The 20,346-nt window shown below is 41.9% G+C and overlaps 1 protein-coding gene across 1 annotated transcript in view; it reads right to left on the bottom strand.

Moving 5' to 3' along the window:
• Positions 1-20,346, bottom strand: part of LOC144933810 (carnitine O-palmitoyltransferase 1, liver isoform-like) — a 39,585-nt gene continuing 19,239 nt past the window's right edge. Inside the window, exons 11-19 of the mRNA XM_078858988.1 lie at positions 19,423-19,611; positions 15,077-15,182; positions 10,570-10,686; positions 9,315-9,479; positions 7,811-7,945; positions 5,938-6,090; positions 5,356-5,469; positions 4,693-4,785; positions 1-3,998 (exon numbers count right to left, since the gene is read on the bottom strand). Coding sequence (XP_078715114.1) covers positions 3,915-3,998; positions 4,693-4,785; positions 5,356-5,469; positions 5,938-6,090; positions 7,811-7,945; positions 9,315-9,479; positions 10,570-10,686; positions 15,077-15,182; positions 19,423-19,611 — 1,156 coding nt within the window. The 3' untranslated portion in view covers positions 1-3,914. The remainder of the gene's footprint in view (positions 3,999-4,692; positions 4,786-5,355; positions 5,470-5,937; positions 6,091-7,810; positions 7,946-9,314; positions 9,480-10,569; positions 10,687-15,076; positions 15,183-19,422; positions 19,612-20,346) is intronic.

Below are 20,346 nucleotides of genomic sequence, written 5' to 3'. Positions count from 1 at the left end.
TTTCGTGATCACAAACACCATAAGTTTATTCCCAACATTGCTAAATAATGCCACAGTTCACAATTGCATTGATCAGACAGTTAAACAACACAAAACACCCCATGTGATGATCTCAGTAGCTTCAAGGAAGTAACCTATAACTTGAGGACAGGAAAGCACACAAGCCAAATATGATGTGTTCTATTATCATGTTTCTTTTATCAACAGCGTCACGTATGGTCAAACATCCCTCACAGCCAGAAAGTTGTAGGGGTGGCTCATGTTGCAGTGGAATGCTGATAAAATGGGCCGGGCACGATCTATTGTTACCTGCATCACAAAGCTTCAGCAGGAGGTATCAACTTTGAATTATCACTGCACAGGTAGTTGTGGTCCTGGCCCTAGGTTACAGTGCATGGTAAAGCATTGAATGGAAACACCAAAAGCACCAAACACCATTCTATTCCTCCACCTTAAAATTCACAAACATAGCATGAGTAGCATGAGTGGACTTAAAACGGGGCAACGCAGAAAGTGTGCAAAAAAAGAGTCCGGTTGCTTTAATATTACAACTATATTGTGTTAAACACTAGAAAACTACTTTCAGTCGATGCGTTAATATTTCCGATGTTGAACCTTTTCTTAAGCAAGCACAATTCAATCTGATGTAATTTTGCTTAGAAATGGGATTTTAACTATGGGTGTCAACACAACTGTAAATAGTATTACAGGAATTAACCATTTACACATTTTATATTTACGCGGTATATTAACGTGTTCATGTCCATCTCAGTGAATATGCGAGTCATGTTCAAGGAGACACACTGCTGTTAATGTTATCATCTATTACACCCTTGAGATTGGAATGAGGTGGCAGCATGGTATTTGCTGTCAAGACAAAATTTGAAAAATACCATAGAAATTGTGATAAAATTCCATGTAAATGTAGCATGGGAACCTAAATAAAATAAATCTATTGTACAAGCGAAAATATAAATCAAGCCATGGTCAAATCAGTCCGTATCTTCACTTGCATTGTTGTTTTCTTCTGTGCACATCTAACATTGTTCAAGATTACAGGATCTTCGAATCATGCAAGCCACGGGAATAACTCAACTTTGCACACACTGCACGACTTTGCTTTAAGACAAAACACCCATCAGAAATCCAAGTCTTTGCATTGCTCTTGCATCACAATAACACACACATTTATATAACATCTAGGAATGGACACTACTCGTCGCTTGCATTGAACGGCTTTTCTTGTGCGTCGGCGATGTGAATAGCTCCAGCAAGGCATGTGTTAGCGAAGTTTAGTCTCTTAACTTACCAACATTCCACTTCAGGTGGAGCTAATTTAGTCCGTGCGATCATTCAGTAACTTCAAATAGCTTTAAGAGTAGCATGAATGGTAGTAAAGACAGACAGTACTCCCCCTCCTATATGACTTCTAACTAAATGCAATCGAATGGCTACATCTCAATGTGGCTCTCAGCGAAGTGTACATTTTCTTCATTGAAACTCTGCGTGCACTGGGAGAGATGTTTTGCCAAGTCAGCCAAACGATGACATTTAAAGCATAGCAATACAATTTATGATTTTATATGCCGAGTGTGTTTCATAAAAATGCAATTCTTTAGTGGGGAAAATGCATATGGGATTAGCATTGTTTACATCGAGTAAAATATTTAGTTCTTAAAACGTGGAAGTTTGTATAAGTTACATTTACTTTAGGTTCTCATCCAAATTTTACAATATGGTAACTGTGGAAGACCACAAAATTCAAACACCGCATTTTTTCGAAAACATTCCCTTTAAATTAAGTTTGTTGTTTTAAAACAGGACCACTGGGGAGTTCCTGGAAGCCTGATTCACATCAGTTTGCATCGTGTCTAAAATATAGGAGTGTGTCTCCAAATGTAAATCTTCAGGGCAATCATCGAAGTTTAAAAAGAGAAAATATAATGACCAACATAAGTACAAAACTATAAATGTATAAACATTAAATCTGTTGAGTCCGAAAGAGTTATTTATAAATTTATAATAATCGCAGTATAACCCCAAGTTGAGTGACATTCTTTTGATGTTTAACAACAGAAGGCATCTATGAGATGACGCATTTGTATAGACACCCAAACAGTGTATATACACTTGAAATGAAAGTACTACAAAATAAAACATTTCCTGCTAAAATGTTCATGTTGCATTCACCAACAGGATGCTGGTATTATTACATTACCTGTATACAACAAAGTTTTGAAGCAATAAGAACACTTTACAATTATAAACGTCAACATTAAATTTGTTAAACATCCATAAAAAAGTATGCTTTACGTAACAAGTTAGCATTGCATACAACTGGATTTTCTTCCAATGAATGTTCAAACAAAACTTGCACACGGATGTTTATTATGCATGTCTATTTCCACTGGTGGTAAAGAAAAGATGCTACGTCATTATTGCGTTCCTATTGGATGTATATAGAAGTTATTTCGCACCATACGTAGCCAACTGTGCGGAACAAACCGTCTGCTGAAATTACATGCAACCCTCGCCTATCCACCCTGGAAAGGCAGCATTCAACCATATTCAGTCACAAGCTCCAGAAGCCTACAAGGAGAGGCTGGGAGTTTGCCGACAGATGGTATTGCAATACAAAAGGGGCCAATACTGCGATAAAAAACTGAAAGCCATCAGTGCTGGCAGAAACATTTCAAAATTGAAGCATTGACAGCAGAAACATTTGGGATAAGAATACACAAGTAGGATTATACATCATATGCCGAAATACTAAAAAATTGGCAAGTACATAGTAATTATGTGGTGGTGTAATTTTGTTTTGCACTAAAGTGCCACAACGACCATTACAAGTTGTGCTCTGTAACGCTCTTGCAACATTTCTAAACCCAGTTTCACAAAAGTACCAACTATCAAGCAGCTACACAATCACAGGACTATTGGGTGCATCCCGGGATGTGCATGATATAGACTGCATGCCGTTGGTGTTGATGATATGCAAAAAAAAAAAAGTCCCGAGTGTTTATTTGGAGACACCTCTCGACAATATGAAAATTACATTTTTATAGAACCATTGCATTTCCACCACACAGACCAACAACCGGGCTAGAACCAGTGCCCGTATCGCTAAATATGTTCACGAGGGATGCGTGGACGCTAGAAGGCAATCACGATGTGCAAGGGTTTACCAAGTGCTGTTAGGTGCTCGCTAACAGCATTGCCCCAACAGCCTGTCAACAGTCTATCCGGGAGATCTTTGTATTTGTAGCACAAACCTGTTGCCATCTAAATCGTCGCACCCTGTAGCCATGGTTGTGTATTTTGGCTCAATTTTTTACAAAAAACTAACTTGGTTCCATATGAAAAAAATCTATTTTGTAAACTTTTATTTAGCATTCTCAGCTTTAAAAGATACAGCATAACCAAAACCGAAGGCACAATGCGTTTTAATAAATGCATTGAACAAGCAGTGAATTAATTTAAAAAGATAAAATATTTTATAACATGAATAATGCCCACTTCCCCCACTGAAGCAAGAGAGAAGAACTCTATGCACTGTTAGTATAGTGAGTGTTGTATTATATGCTGATGTGGATAAATAAATGTACGTGTACATTTGTGTCATCACTGCTTAGATGCCCACCTGCTTATATGGAACTTTACCGAAAACACATATATCGTTATTATGTACTGGCAATTCTACTTTAATGCCATATTAATGCCCAATGAATGTAACACTCCTCATCTCACCAGTAACCAGTCATGCCCACCTACGCTAAAGTTTTGGCATTCATTCTGTATTTGAGATATATTTAAGTTTAAAAAAACTACAAAGTGGCCCTTCTCTGTGAGCACTGGGGATCTGCATGCTAACAAGGGGTGCATGTGGGTATGCAGCAGACAGGCTGCTCACACCCCTACTTAGACTTTAGCTCCGATTCGATCATGTCCTTCAATTCCTGGAGCACCTTGCGGATGTTCTGTCCGAACCGGCTCGAATCCTGTAACAAAAAACACACAAAGTCTGTTCCACAAATGCTCTCACAGTCCCTTATTCTCACAAGTAATAACTGCTTTAAGTGCCTGCACAAAGGCCAAGATCACCCATATGGTCATACAAACTGCTAGGGCACCTTCTCTTTAGTGAGAACCTACCAAGGCTGATATGGCACAGAATGAGGTTGGACAGCACCACGCCAGAGATGATATGTACACTGTGCACGAGATACTCATTGAAGGCTGGCTAAATGTTGACCTCAAGAGAGGTCAAAAATATGTTCAGACATCACTTGCACCACCCACTCTTACCCTATTCTAATTCTGGGCCAAGTGCTCAACAATTATCTATTTATATAATTGGGATTTTTCCATGATTAAATTTAGGGTGTACGGTGTCATTAAAGAAATTACATTAGCAGGAATATTAATTCAGGAAAATTTATAAACAGGCTCAAGACCGAGAATATTTAAACCAGTCTTTAAAAAAAAAATATACAGTATATATACACACCAACTTCCCCCACCCCACCCACGATGCACATCCCGCTATTTTGTAAATAATTTTCAGATACGGTTGTATTTAGATGTGTTATAAATACAAAGTGGAGTTTAAATAGCATCAGTCAACACACATCCACAAGCAGCACATTGGCATGTAAGCAAAATCAATGCCATTTACATTCCTCAAATACTCACAGTTTCCTTGCAGGAGTTCTTGCTGGAGATGTGAAAGTTGATCATGTTTTCTCCAATGATGATGTAAGAGACACCATACCCATCATCAGCAACCTATATACAACATAAAATAACGTTAGTAAATCCATTACCACTGCATGCTGCTTTGCACAATACATGAAAGCACAACTGCTTCGAAATAATCGGTGGAAAAAAATGGGGAAACCAAACATTAACTGAAAAAATCACCACTTCTTTTTGAAGCACACTTTTATCACAAGCATTTTACCATTACCCATCTGACATTTAATAAAGGACATTTTACAAAGATTTGAAACTTGAAAAAGCAAGGACATCCAGAGAATCCTAATGTTAACCATCTTGATTAATCTACTCGCAAATTAATAAAGTGAAGACAACTTTTGAGTATAAACAGGATCATAGCTGGTAAGCAACGAGCATTCAAGGATGCCTCTTACCGCCACCGTTTGCGACCGAACCAGTCCCTTCCCTCAAATTTTCCCCACCAATCATCTCTCTTTTCCCAAGTTCTTATCCCCCCTGCTCAATTCAAGAAACATTATAACTATTATCGATTACACCTTCAACAGTGCCGCTTATTGCGTTCCGCTGAGCGTTTTGGGAACGCGCTCTGCAACCGTGATTTAAAAACATAAAACTTACAGGGCCAAATCCTCCACCGCACGTGACGTAATCCGGCTTCTGGTTGGGGTCAAACATCTTGGTTTGCTGCAGTGGCGTTTGGCTTGTGGACAGACGCCAAGGCTCAGATAGGACCTGCAGCACATGTACACACACCATTACGAACGTGGTTTCTTTTATACGTCATCGTATTTCATTTAACTAATCCACTCTCGCACAAAGTTACATTTCCTCAAGACACCACCAACTTACGTTTTATTTTGAAACTGCCACTTTAACAATGCCTCCATGTCAGACACTGCGTGAACAAACTTTTAATGATAATTGGTTTTTTACCCTTCTATCTGGCAACAAAACTGACACCTTTTTTACAAGGAGTCATGTTTACATAGACCACAAAAAAGGTGTCAGTTTTGTTGCCAGATAGAAGGGTAAAAAACCAATTATCATATTTTTACTGGCAAATGAGGTTCCAATGGTGAAACGTTTAATGAACAAATAAATGGTGTCATCAAGTTTGCGCAACCTTATAAACAGAGCGATAAAAACAAGGCACAAAAGACTTGCTGGAAACAGTTCGTTCAACGTCCACAGGCATCGCACCTCCTTGAGGAAGGGCGACTCCAGGCCGAGGTAGCGCGACACGACGTAGAGGCAGAAGAGATGGCGGTCGATGCCCGCACCTGTCATGGCCAGCAGGTACATGCTCTGGTGCTTATCCATGGCGGTGCGGAACAAGGCCACCCGCTCCGCTGCCTGCACAACCACACAGTCCACCGGAAACACCATCACCAGTGTTGGCATTCAAATTTTTCTCACTGAATTTATCTCTGTTGTGCTCTCAGGTTACGCGGTGTGCGGTAGAAAGCAGGGGCCTTGTCAAGTTGCACGGTTAGCTACGTACGGTGCAAAAGAAGTTCAACAAACAACAAGCCCCATTCGCCACTAAGTGGCAGTGACGTCACCACGGCGCTTGTGCCAGGCTGTGTGTACTTTTAAGCCACGTGAAGTGTCGAACCCCCGCTGGCAGGAGGTCAAAGGACAAACTCAGGTGCCACGAGTTGACTGAATGAGATGACTACATAGAAACCACTGTCACCGTTGGAATTAATTATGAATGTGGCACAATCATACAATGATCATTTTCACAATATCTCCCTTAAGAGACTTCTGGTATCATTGGGCTCTTACCTAGTCATAAGCAAAAATAATATAGCAAGATATAAAAGAAGACATGCTTGGATAACACACTACAGCACCACTGACTCCAAAGTAGGATGAATAAACGTTTGCGTAAATACTGACCACTACGTAAATACCAGTCCCATTTCCATCCTAATGGTTTCATCATGGCACTAAACCTATATGTGGGTTTTGGTAAAAAAAAAAAGGGTTGTCAAAATCAAATATAGCACTTGTTTTTCTGCCCAATTTTGTACAATAACTTTAAATGATCAGTGCTTATTTTAAATACAAATGAGGTGATTTAGACAGCACTTAGTATAGAAAACAAAGATGACAATTCATCACAATAGCATGTAGAGTGCTGACATGCAAGCACACACAAGCTTTATTAAGTCCATGACAAATTCTGAGTGCTTTGGGGAATTGGTAATGATATACCACCAAGCTACTAAAATAAAAATAAAACACACTAACTTCATTGCTGCCCATGCCAAAATAGAAAGATGAGATCAGGCAGACACTTGGTTAATCACGCGACACTTTTTAAATCCTTTATATTAAGTTCACTTGCTTGCTTGCGACCATGCAAATCTTTCGGTCGTTTTTTAACCCACTTCCCGTGATCCAATCGAGCTGACATTTTGCACACAGACTCGTTGTGCGTGACAATTTATTTTCGTGAAAATGTTTGTTTCTCCAAAATTTTCAACATTTTAGGAATTTTTTAAAAATATTTAATTACCAATTGCTTAATGGTGACAGGCAATTATCTGACCCATAGGTGGCAGCCATCTCAAGCCAGAGGACGAGAGGACTCTAGCCGCCCGTTTCGAAGACCAATGTGGGCTGGGGGTTGTGGCCCATTGAACACGTACTGTAATTTATTTGCCACGCATATAAAGGATTTATAGTGAAAAACTTTGTTTTTACGGGTTAATTTTTTTTAAACTTCGATTGGATGCTGTCTTAGCGGCATTGAATGAATTTGCTTGTAGGTGCGACTGCAATCACCAATCCCGAACCATGGATCACATTGCACATCACTGGCCACTTCGATAATTCACTGGCAGCATTTCAGATATTTACCAGGTTACTCCTGAAGTCATCCTATTTATTTACCAACCTCATCAGGAACATAAACATTGCCAATCAATTCCCCCACCTGACGAAAGAAGACAAAGACATGCAGCTGCTGTTTGAAAAAACTTTTGGTGGGCCATGGATGTCTTTGTTGTGGCATTGTGCGTGAACCTGCTGCAGCAGCAGCATGTGGGGAAAAAAAACAACTCACAGGGATGTTGGGGTCCTGCATGGAGTGAACAAATGCGCAGGCCTCGCTCGTGCAGGATCTGACGGTCTCCGTGCGGCCCTCCCTGAACAGCCGCGTCATAGACGCCTCGTACGTCAGGCAGAACTTTCCCATGTCCTGCGAGCAAACACGTGGGTTTTACTCAAAGCGACAATGTGTTGCGATTGGCGGTCGCTTAAAATGGTATCGTTCGAGTCAAAGCAATTCCCCTGCTCAAACGAGCGTTACGGCGGTGCTCATCTCCTGTTTATAGCCATCAGCGAGTGGTAAATATTTTATATTCCTATGGTGGGCAGCGAGTCTATCCATAGTATAGCCACTCTTGACATCATCAAAGTGGTTAATCACTTTATTGACCCCAAAGAGATGATGGGCCGAGTTAACCACCAACCAGAATTTGTACTCGCAGCCTTATATTTTATTGTAAGCCACCGAGACACCCTCCTAGCTTGGTCTAATAATGATAGAATCTGCAACGCTGTACTCGGCGCGCTTTGACACCATAACTTGATATCACTTGCACTGCAGCCACCACCGTAGATACCTAACGGACACATACAGCACTGGAAGTTAATCATTATATGGTTCACTATCCCAAGCAAGCAAACAGGCATCAGCGTCCAATGGGAGGTGCCGAATGTGTAATTATGGTCTCTCCGCCTATGTTGACGGTTTACCGTGTGGGTGAGATGCTAACTATCTCTCCTGGTATACAGGAGTTGGTGGGTTCCATCTCGCCCTGACGCCTCTACGTTTGGGGTTTGCATGTTCTCCTCAGTGGTCGTGTGAATTTTTCTCTGGGTCCTCCTGTTTCTCCCTCCACATTTAGAAACGTGCGTTTAAAAAGTATTTGCCTGCTCTCCATTTCCACGTAACAATACTCCTCGTTGTTGAGCTGTCACTTGTGGCCAGGTCTCTTCTGAAGAAGAGCTATACAGTAATCCCTCGCCACTTCGCGGTTCAAGTTTCGCGGCCTCAGTGCATCGCGGATTTTTCGAACTGATTTAAAGGCCTCATTATACCTGTGCAGTAACACCATCATCATCATCATTCATCATCACATTCATCGAACTGCACAGGTCTGTCATCGTCGTCATTGTCATCGTCATTGTCATCGTCGTCGTCGTCATTACTGGAGTCAAGTCTCAAGATACTACTGTCATTGGTGAGTGTAGAACACCATAATACGTATCGTATGAGAGAGAGGGTGAATGTATAATATTAAGGTTTTATAATTAAATAGATTTAAGTAAAATATGTATATAAAGTATAATTATACATATTTTAAACATTCTGGTACCCACACACACATATACGGAAATTCCTAGGGGGCCAATCCTACTTCGCGGATTTTCACCTATCGCGAGGGGTTCCGGTCCCCATTAACCGCGATAAACGAGGGATCACTGTATATAGCTCAGTGGGCATTAACTGGTCAAATAAATTGTCTATAATTTTGCATGTTTAGACGTGTGCGAGAGCATACCCTGAAGTGTGCCAGCTGGAGCACAACTTGCACGAAGGCGTCTGGGCTCGTGCGGCACTTCTTGATGAAGCCCTTGCCAAAGTCGGTGAACGCAAAGGTGCAGCAGTCGACGTCATCGGCAAGCGCCTGGGCCACGCGCATCGAGTCCTCCACCACCTCCTGGCACTGTGAGCCGGAAATAAACACGATATGAAACAAGCTGGCAGTGTAGACTGCAGGTAGCGAAGCGCGTATGCCAATCAGCAAAGTTTTTCAACCCCTAATACCCGTGTCAACTCTAGGACTTGTTATTAGCAATATTTTACCTCTAAATACGATTTAATGTGTAACCTGGCCAGCCAGAGGCTATAGCGAATAGCAGGGGCTGTTCTTGGTGCACAAATGCACAACAGGCAAAACAAGATGGAAATATACATTTTGGGTTGATTAATTTTGCTCGTTCATCAGAGAAACTACTACTTTATATAAACACACAATGAAAATAAAATTTGTACCCGTAAAAATCGATGTTATCTAGCCACAATCAGCATACACAGTATATATAAGTTGGTAAAGGTCAAGTCCTGCAAGTATTTTGCTCACTACTTCTGGAAGGGCCTCCAAAAGAGGAAATTCTAAGTGCCCTTCAAGAGAATATTTGGCCTAATCTTCAACTCTCATCGAACATCCTGGTGTATATAATATACAATGTGTGTATTGCACACTTACTCACTTCCATCATTGACAAGACCATAAAAATTAGCCCAAAACATAACTCAACGAGGCGAATATTACAAACGCACACCAGAGTAAGTTTTCATATTTCTGTGGTTAAATGCAGTCATTCACATGAGAAGCGGTTACCTACAAACTGGGAGAAAAAAACCTCTGCAGTGTGCGAATGTGGTCATCCAGAACAGAGCGTTTAACATAATGACACAATGCCCAATCCACAAATACAAATGAGACATTACAGCAATACTCTGCTGATAGAAACATTATTTTCGATGATTTGGCTGCATACATTTAATGGGATAAACCACTTAATTGAGTGATCAGTTGTGGCCAGGTCACTTGTGAAAAAAAAGAGCTATATCTCAGTGAGCCTTACCTGGTAAATAAAAACGTTTTTGTTTTCATGGTTCCTGATGCAGTTATTTGTCTTGACCACCTGAATGTAAAATTGTAGTTGTTGCTATGCATATACATCAGCCATACAAAAGGAGAAGATTGACATCCCTACAAGTGAACTACAGGCAATGTCTCTGCCACTTGCCTCTTCTGGGATGTCCCACTGGAGGCGACGTGGGGGCGGCAGGCCCATCTCCGTGTCTCCGTGGCAGTTCCCCTCCACCGTGTAGCCCATGTTGAGCGCATCAGTCACCATCACGTACTGTACGGTGCCAACACGACCCATCGAGAGACGTTAAAGAAACCACTTTTTAGGGATCGGCAAACATGCACAAGACCTCTTCGTTCAACCCGAAGGACTGTGACGTGGAGCTCGGATAAATTAATGTCATTGCTATAGAGCAAAGATTCACACACGGGTCCATCGCAGCAATGTACGATCAGAAGTATGCAAATCAATTCTGTAAAAAAATATTTTCCATTCCTTGTTTTAGTAACCGCTCATGCCAAATCGGATTGCCTCGACAGACCTGGTCTTCACCTGAGGACGGCTGCTTGCGTTGTGACCGAAACGTCGTGAGAATTATTTTATTATGTTTTATTTTTATTATTTTATTACTTCCCTTCTACATGACTTTACCGAAAGAACCAAGAAGATAAAAGTTCTTGTATACGTATAGTTACCTCGACTTACAACACATGTGGCACGAGTAAACACATGCAGTGGATGTCCCAGGGCTTAACTTAAATTGTGCTATGAATGTCATTCACATTGCTCACCAAGGTTTAAATAAACACTAAACCTGTCAACATGATATTGAGAGCTACATGGAACTTTGCAATCCATCACTCCAAACAGAGCCACATTTTTGTACAGGTAAACGATCTCTTCTGGGTGGCTTGGTTTGGGTCTTTCAGCCCAAGGCGTTTCTTATCTGGAACCTACGAATCCAACTGACGCATGAGTGGCACAGTGGTGGCTGCTTTGCCACGGGGTGGCGCTATAATATGCACTTTAACTGGGTAATATGGCCTGAAGGGGGTTTGAAAATATCCAGCACTTTATTAATCTTTGTAGCCCCACATTAGTCCCCATCATATGTTGCACTGCCAACACGATCCCTGTCAAAACATGTTGAGGGAATCACATTGTGGTGTTCAGAAAACAAGCTTAATACCTATTCATTCAAACCAAAAGACTGGGTTACTGTGACCCAGTCAGTCATGTCAGCAGAATGAGCAGGGATTAATGTCAAAGAGTGAAAATGCAGTGTTAATGAGGCCAAAAAGGTTCTCGTTGGCAAAAGTTTTTTTTAATTAGTGTCAGAACAAGACACTTCCCAAAATAGAAATGAATGCACCGTTCAGGAGCAGGATATGGAAGTGTCTGGGACTTCATTTCGGGGAAACTTTGTATTCTTTGTGTTGGTGAATCACCCATGCCAGGTCCATCCAATTGGATTCACGTGAAAGCAGAAGTTAGCGGTGTACGAGCATTGGTGACTTCAACTTTCATTACACGCATTGTGACAGATTCAGTTTCAGTTTAATTTATTTGGTATAGGCCTGTGAGCCATTCGGTTCTTGAATCGGGTGCAACCGCAACAAACAACACTCAGCGGATGACAGCGTTTTTGGAAACTTAACTCCAGCATGTACTATAATGCCTGTCATGTTGCTAGTAAGAATTTGATTTACAAATGTGAGCTAAACCTGTTGAACATGACATTATGAGACCCATGCAACCTTGGTCTAAACTGGGCCACTGTTTTAATGTTTAAACAAATCTCTTTTGCATGCCTTGGCTCTTCTAGCCGTACGTGCTTATCTGGAACCTGTCCACCCCACACGTACTCGGGCATGTAACATCGGTAGGTGTTTGGCCACCAGGTGGCGCTGTGATAAGTAGCGGCGTAACTGGGTGAAAGGGCTTGAAGATGGTCCAAACATCGACCTCATTATACAGTCCAACGCGACAATAGGAATGCAATGGGATTAATGGTACTCTACAAAAAAAAATTCTGGTTATGAATGCATAGACATGTGGAGGTGGAGAGGAAGCTCCAACATGGTGCTCAACAGTTCTCCTGTCTGAAAGGACTCAAAAAGTATATATAATCCAATCCATCTTTTCCCATCAACCGTGTCTCCTCCATTGATGTGGATGTTACACAACAAGCATTAAATAGCCTCTTAGTTGGTGTACATGAAAATCCGGTCTGGATTCAGCTCCCAGGAAAAGGAGTTGAATCGCTACTTTATAGTGAAAATGTACAGGGATAACCATGTTTTGTCCTGACATGCGATGGCTCCTGCGTGACAAAAACTGCTATTTAAAATAGCCAGACCAAAATCTGTGGCAGCAGAGTAGCTGATCCCTTATCAGGATTAAACCAATACAGCTGCCTTGCTGCTTTACTGTCACAATCGTTCAAGGTGGCATCAGTGACCAGATGCGGATGGCCATGATCAGGCTGCGAGATTCCAGGTAAACTTGATTTATGCAAGAGTGACCTCGTAGTGGCCTAGGCCAGGTTCAGGTGCCAAATGGAAAACGTGTGGGGCATGGCCAGGAATCAAGCCTTGGTCGTTGGGACTGTAGTCAATTGCTCTGCTGCCAATATCACTACACAACCCCGGAGAGTGTACATATTTGGGGTCGGGGGGAGGGGGTATTTTTAGTTTCTACTGAATCCTCGAGAACCCACCATGAAGGCTTGATGTGCATTAACATAACCTTTGTATCCACCACATGCTCGACGGCGATTAGATCTTAATTTCACCACAGTTAGTGTTGTAAGCTTCTTTAAATGGGCAGGGCTGGTAGGGAGAAATGAAAGTAACATATTCTTGAGTCTAGCAGTGTGCAACATTACACCCCCCCCCCACCCCACAAATGGGCAGCGTTTCGCCAGGTAAAGCAATATTTGCCGACATGCCAAACACTCATTAATTGTAATTAGCCAAATATTCCCATGCAGGACCCTCCTGTAAAAGGTAGGATACTCATTATGAGTAGGGCAAGCTTCTATTCATTTATCCTTTCACAAAAGCTGATTGATAGTTCAGATTCAGGCACTGGATCGATGCAAATTACATTTTAACAACAAATGTCTCCCGGAACATTTCTGCCACCATTGTTTCGTCAACAAGCTGTAGTATACATAACTGCAGGTTCTTGTAAGTTGAGCCAAAGTAAATAATTGAGCAGGGGGCTTGGTAGAATTGGCGACGTGTCACTGACCCATGAGATGCTGTAAAACATCACCATAAAACGGTATTTGACGCCTCACTCCACACTACTCCAGCAGTATGGACATAACTTCAATACCTAATTCAAGTGATGCATAATTGCTTTTATACGCTAAAAGGATGCAGCCACCATAAAAACCTTCCAAATTTAAAGCCCACTTTCAGTCTTCTCTTAACATCCGCAAACCCTAAAACAGTTGCCGAATATTTACCGAGGGCTTTACGAGTGGCAATGACGTCACTTCAAGGAAAGTTTGAATCATCTCGAATAGTTGCCATCCTTGCAGGATGGACTCTTACGTCCATGGCGGTGGTGGTTTATTGCAGACCAAGCAAGCGTGCTGTGCTCCTTGTGCAATGCAATGGCTGAATGCCCAGACACGGGGGGGAGGGGGGGGGCTTGAACCTCTACAGCCGCCAAGTGGGTCTATCCAGTCCAGTAACGATGGTCACCGTGCGTGTGTTGCAGTGGTCAGCGCACTGCGCTACAAACCCGGTGACCAGGGTTTGACTGTCGGCCATGGCTAGAATAAATGGCTAATCATATCTGAGCCAGCTATGGGCTCTCCAGCTATTGTAGGTCGAACGAGCCTTAAACTAGTACCTGGTTCAGGATGTAAACATCACGACTGGAGACAAATATGATTGGGTGTGGTTCTGGCCAAACTCTCCCCCTTTTGTGCCATGCCGACGTGAACAGGTGCTTGTTAACAGCACTTGCCCCAGTCTGTTACAAATCGAGATGAAATGACTGTCAGTCTTGTACGGGACCAATAAAAGTGTGGTGGTGGCGGTGGTGGTTAGCTTAGTGTGCTTACTATACCACCGATACAAAATAAGTACAGTAAAAACAAGGACAGTATTGCGTGGGAGGTGCGTTGACTCAGGTGCTAAGGAAACAAAGGCAAATAGCTGGGTGTGGTGTTGGCCACACCAATGCCATTGCGTGCTGTAACAGCCAAGGGGAGTGCCAGCAGTCTGTTTTTCTCGGGTAAAATGAGGACCTTTTTTATTAAATCCTTTATATTAAGTTCGCTTGCGTGCTTGCTTGCTTACGACCGTGCAAATCTTTCGGTCGTTTTTTAACCCACTTCCCGTGATCCAATCGAGCTGACATTTTCCACACAGACTCGTTGTCTCGTTGTGTGTGACAATTAATTTTCGTGAAAAAAAAATTCCAAAATTTTACACTGTTTAGGGAAATTTTTTTAAATATTTAATTACCAATTGCTTAATGCTGGCAGACAATCATCTGACCCATAAGTGGCAGCCATCTCAAGCCAGAGGACGAGAGGACTCTAGCCGCCACGCATATAAAGGATTTAGAGTGAAAAACTTTGTTTTTACGGGTAAATTTTTTTAACAATGTAGTTGTGATGGTTGCTCACACACACACGTACCTCAAACATGTGAGCCACAATCGGGGCGTCTGCCCAAGAATGTTCGGCGTTAATACCCGTCTTGCCATTTTTGAAAATCACCAGGCCGAAAGATTTATCAAACCACCTGCAACACAGCACCCAACAAACAAGCGTGAAGAATGAACTGGCTTAGCCACATTCTACTATGCTGCCTCACACAAAAAGCATCTAAATAAAATAATTAACGGAGCTTATGCGAATTTTACAACATTTGCACGAAATAGGCCAGCTTTAAAGCATAAGAGCTGTTTTGGGTTAGATCGCGTAAATATATAAAAGTGTCACTAGTACAGCAAGCTCTCCAACACACCGGTGTGCTCTACTAGTGACGAAATGTCCCGTTCTGTTTACGTGACAACCCTTACTAGTTGGCTGTGTCGTGTGGTGGCGGGTTTTAACGACACTTTTATATATTTACGCGATCCAACCCAAAAAACCTCGATTATGGATATTGGCCGCGAAAGCCTATGCGTTAAATCAGTCTTAAAGCAAACAATTGTTACATTCTCTGTTAATTGAATGGAAATGAAATACAAAATTTAGTACAGTTGTAAAAAAACACAACAGGCATCTGCTAATAACGTGGAGCAGGGTGATCTGCATGCGGATGGCCTAAGGTGACCAATATGACATTGCTAAGGGAAACTGCAGGCGCTTTGTGCCACTCAACCATCAGCCGATGCAACATCAGTGCTGACTTCTGGAGACGATGGTCGACGTGCAAGACAAAAATGATCAATTATCTCTAACGGATAGGAGGACATGTAAAGAATGAGCAACCCAAAACCGAACAGCTGTTATCCTGTAGATACGCACTTCGGCTGTGCATCCCAGGATGTCCGGCAACAGTTAAGCTTCATTAGCGAGGGGAAATATTACTTGCGGGTCGACTCAGAAACGTTTGAGTGACATCACTTCCAAAAAATGTAATACAAAAAAACTACAGTGACTTCACTAGCACATTCCATTAATGGACTTGAAAGCCGATGCCCCATCTCTGTACCCCTACTGATAAATATTCGCATCTCCGCTGGCCAACTCCAAACATACGGCCAAGGTACTACTTACAAGATGAGATCTGTGTATTTGTTGGGTTGCATCTGCCTTCTTTAAGTCAAGCGAAAGTAAATATAGCAGCCTCATGCTAGCCGCTCACAACAGGAATTGTTTCGCAGATTTCTTCTACAGAACACAAGTGGGTGTTGTCATATTGTAAGCAATGTCGTGTTTGCGTACAGATTCACAATCTTTTTCCGGTATAATAAACACTATTTTCTGTCGCAAACACCGTTTGACTTGTTTGTTTTGGATACAAGCATTTTATTTACATTTTATTTTAAATACACAATGACACGCTTTGAATGCCAATTTTGGCTCCGTAGCTATATTCTGAAACAAACATAAAAGGTCCAAACTAGAAATTCTTGCAATGATAGAACTACATTACCACCCAATACAATTTCATAAAAAAGCACTCAAACAAAATGAATCAACTTCTTGGTTCTTTCGGTAAAGTCACGTAGAAGGGAAATAATAAAAATACAACATAATAAAATACAATTCTCACGATGTTTCGGCCACAAAGCAAGCAGCCGTCCTCAGGTGAAGAACAGGGCTGTCGGAAAGACAGCATCTGAATGGCCATTTTTATTATTTTATTATTTCCCTTCTACGTGACTTTACCGAAATAAATTTCGATTTAAAGCTTTCGTGACTGCAGGAATTCATCTTCTTGGTTTTTTCGGTAAAGTCACGTAGAAGGGAAATAATAAAATAATAAAAATAAAACATTATAAAATACAAAGAACCAAGAAGATGAATCCCTGCAGTCACGAAAGCTTTAAATCGAAATTGCTTCACATGAACTCAAGATTCGCGCAATGCCAGACGCTGTGAAAGAGGCTGACCAATGCTGACTCCACTGACTTTTGGGTAACTGACAATATCCTTAATAGATTAAGTTTCAAGGTGTGCAAATTCCAGCGATAGCTTACACTGCCCTCCAGAAGAACCCATGGGCTTCTCCTCTTAAGTTGGCCTCTTCTTCATATACCATCAATTGTTATCCATAGTCTGTCCAGCCACTGCTCAGAGTGAGACCCCTTACACAGAAGTTTCCACTTCCATCATTCTGTTGATCAGGGTTGGCCGACCCAACCTTGACTCCATCTCTAGCAATGCAGACTGGACCACAACCCATGGGCCTTATCCAGTCTTTATCACCACCCAACACTGTTGTAATGGGCTATCGTATTAGCAATATAATTCAAGGGCAATGGTTTTGCTTTACAACAGTACACCTCTACCTGACCCTAACACAAGTCTCCCAGCTGCTTCACCCAGATAAGCACTCACAATGATCTCAGTGGACGCCACCTGGATTTCTATTCTTCCCACTGCAGCCATGGTTTGCCATTAAACATCAAACAACTTGAAGGACACCCCCTCTAATTAGGACTTTCTTCCTGGTGTCATTCTCAATTCTTCTAATGCAAGAATCGCTGTTATGGCCTTCGTTCCTTTGGGCACCCAAAAGAAGTGTTAGCGTGAGCTCTCCATGGGGGAGAAGGTGGCTTTGATGGTTCGTCATGCCGTGTCCCTGGGCGTTCCACGATTTTTCTAGGACCCCAGGTATATCTTGGGGTCCGATGTCTCCACACCAGCCAGTGATTTCTGTCTTCTCTTCCTTGATGGCGGACGTCGTGGTGTTTTTTTTTTATTCCGGGAGTGTGACCATTATGTGAACTAGTATCAGTACATGTGTCTTCATGCTTTCTGCGTAGTCCAATACAATCTGTCAGTATCTACTTCCCTTTCCCACAATGCACTTCCATTCAATTTGCACCCTGTTGCAGTAAATTTTGGTCGTTTTAACTCTACTGCTCTCTCATGTGGTTTCATTATTTCAAAATGATCCGTCCCTTGCGGTACGTTATTTTAATCTACTGCATGCGTGTGGCACTCCCTTAAATCCAATCTTTAGTCCACGAAGATTCATGATGTTTCTTTGGTTTTTCTCTCATTGCCACCGAATCAGATCACTTTACTTTTTTCATCTTGTCCTATGCTTCAAAGCCTTCAATGAAATGTGTCCATTTTATGCCACTTCTCCATGCCACTTATTTCAGTGACACAATACGCAATGAATGGTTTCATGTAGCTACAAGTGAGGTTGGTTTCATGTAGCTACAAGTGAGGTCACCTATGGGTAAACCGAAATTAACAGCTCACCACACCTCTCTAGACTTACACACATGGCATCTTATCTTCCTGCGTCGTTTCCTCTGATAATGCACCAGCCTACCTCTTGTGCAACAGGTTGAAAAGTTGAGCAGATTACACAACCGTTTGCAAACACCATAAAGGCGGTGGTAAATATCACTGGCAAATGAAAAACCTGACGTCGGTGTGTATAAAGTACCAATGGTATAAAGTGCCAATGGAAGCAGAAGCAGCCCGTGGAAAAACAAATTGAAACAAATGGTTATTGTTGAAAGAGCCAAAGCTTTCTGTTTGGGTGAGTCTGTGTGTTAGAAAATAGAGAAACAACTTGCCAATGGCAAACACACAACAGCTTGTGACCCAAACAAACAAAAAAAGAGGCATCCCTTTAACCTGAACGCTCAAACACATTTTGTTCTGCTAGCTTGGCTAAACCATAGGACGGCAATGCATCCGATTTATGAACAACCCTTGGAGCTGAGGCAACGCAGGACTTTCTCGTCATCTGCCTCAATACATTTTATACAATCTGGTTTTGGGTTGTCTTGTAAAACACCATTTCCATTCCACTTATTTTTACACCATCACAAGTGACTACAAATAAAACAAATGCATGCGTCACTGAGTGCTATGTTTGCACAATCTTAGCTCAATGGTCTCAGACAACCAAACAGACTCTTTTTCGGAGCCCAAGATGAATGAGTGTTTGCGAAGGAAAAGAAACGGAGGTAAAGTCGAGGTGCGAGGAGGGGTGGTTTCGACGGCCGTCACCAGTGGCAGATTTCATCACTGAAATTAGCGTCAAACATTTTCATCGCCAACAACTAAAACTACCCACCAAAGCGTGACTATGACGAGACAAAAATTAACGAGTCTGCACGAAGACGCAATCTAAGATCATTGTTACAGTATTATAATGCACCAAGGTAAGAGCTATATAGTAATTGGCTATAAAATTAAAATTACTGATTGGCTAACGTGACAATCGAGGGCAGGGGATGGAATTGCAGATCTCCTCCACCAACAATTAACAAAATCGAGGGCAGGGGATGGAATTGCAGATCTCCTCCACCAACAATTAACAACCCAAGAGTGGCACCCACCTGTCATAGCACTTCCCATGCAGCAGCGACTTGGAGTAGTCATTAAGCGAGCGCTCGGGGTCGTCGGGCCGGTAGCCCTGCTCGTCGTCAGACAGCGTCAGGAAGAAGGCAGCCTGCTCCACTGCGTCCAGCGATGCGCGGTTCACGCCGCTGCGGAAGAAGGCATGCCGAGCCTTCGCCCAGGGAACCCTGCGAACAAAATGACACGAAAAATAACATGCGCACTCGAGACGCGATTGATGTTCGATCGTATCGTGAGGTCTTGGAAGGTGAGCAAATGAGTGCTTGTATTGGTGACCATCAAGCACAACACAGGCTGCCAGGGCTGCAGCGCTGCACCAAGAGAAGTGCAGCTAAATGTAATTGTTGTACTGTTTTTACAATCTCCCACATCTATGCTCCCTGCCTTCACCAATACAAACCAGAAAGCAGCAGCCAAGTAAAAGAAAACCTGCAGGGGCATAAGGTAGCCCTCATCCAGCAGTGGATTAACAAAACAAATGTATATATACACATAATTTTCCGTGTCTTCATCAATCGAATGCACGATCAATTAAAGGTGCTTGAGAAATGTATTTAAAAATGTTCTACTTAACTTTGTGAACCATACTTATGCTAATATGTACCATCCCCACATTCTTACGAAGCAGTTGATGCATATCTACCCAAGTCTTTTCCCATAATGGCAGTGGATAGAATATTCTCGAAATTAATATTTTAAAATGGAGTTAATTGCATTACCTCCTATATTTTATCCATGAAAAGTTATAACGAGAATGTGTTTTTCCTATAACATTTTCTTGAAATGTTCTGTAAATATTAACATTAATAAACAGCATATAAAGCAATGGGGCATGGATTACACAAATATGAAGTTAACAAAAATTATATATTTTTTAAACTGTTAGCTTTGCCTTTTAGCTA

The sequence above is a fragment of the Lampetra fluviatilis genome, chromosome 8 (assembly GCF_964198595.1).
Source record: "Lampetra fluviatilis chromosome 8, kcLamFluv1.1, whole genome shotgun sequence".
NCBI classification, from domain to species: domain Eukaryota; kingdom Metazoa; phylum Chordata; class Hyperoartia; order Petromyzontiformes; family Petromyzontidae; genus Lampetra; species Lampetra fluviatilis.
Note: the sequence above shows the minus strand (reverse complement) of the source record. Positions and strands in the feature narration are given on the sequence as shown.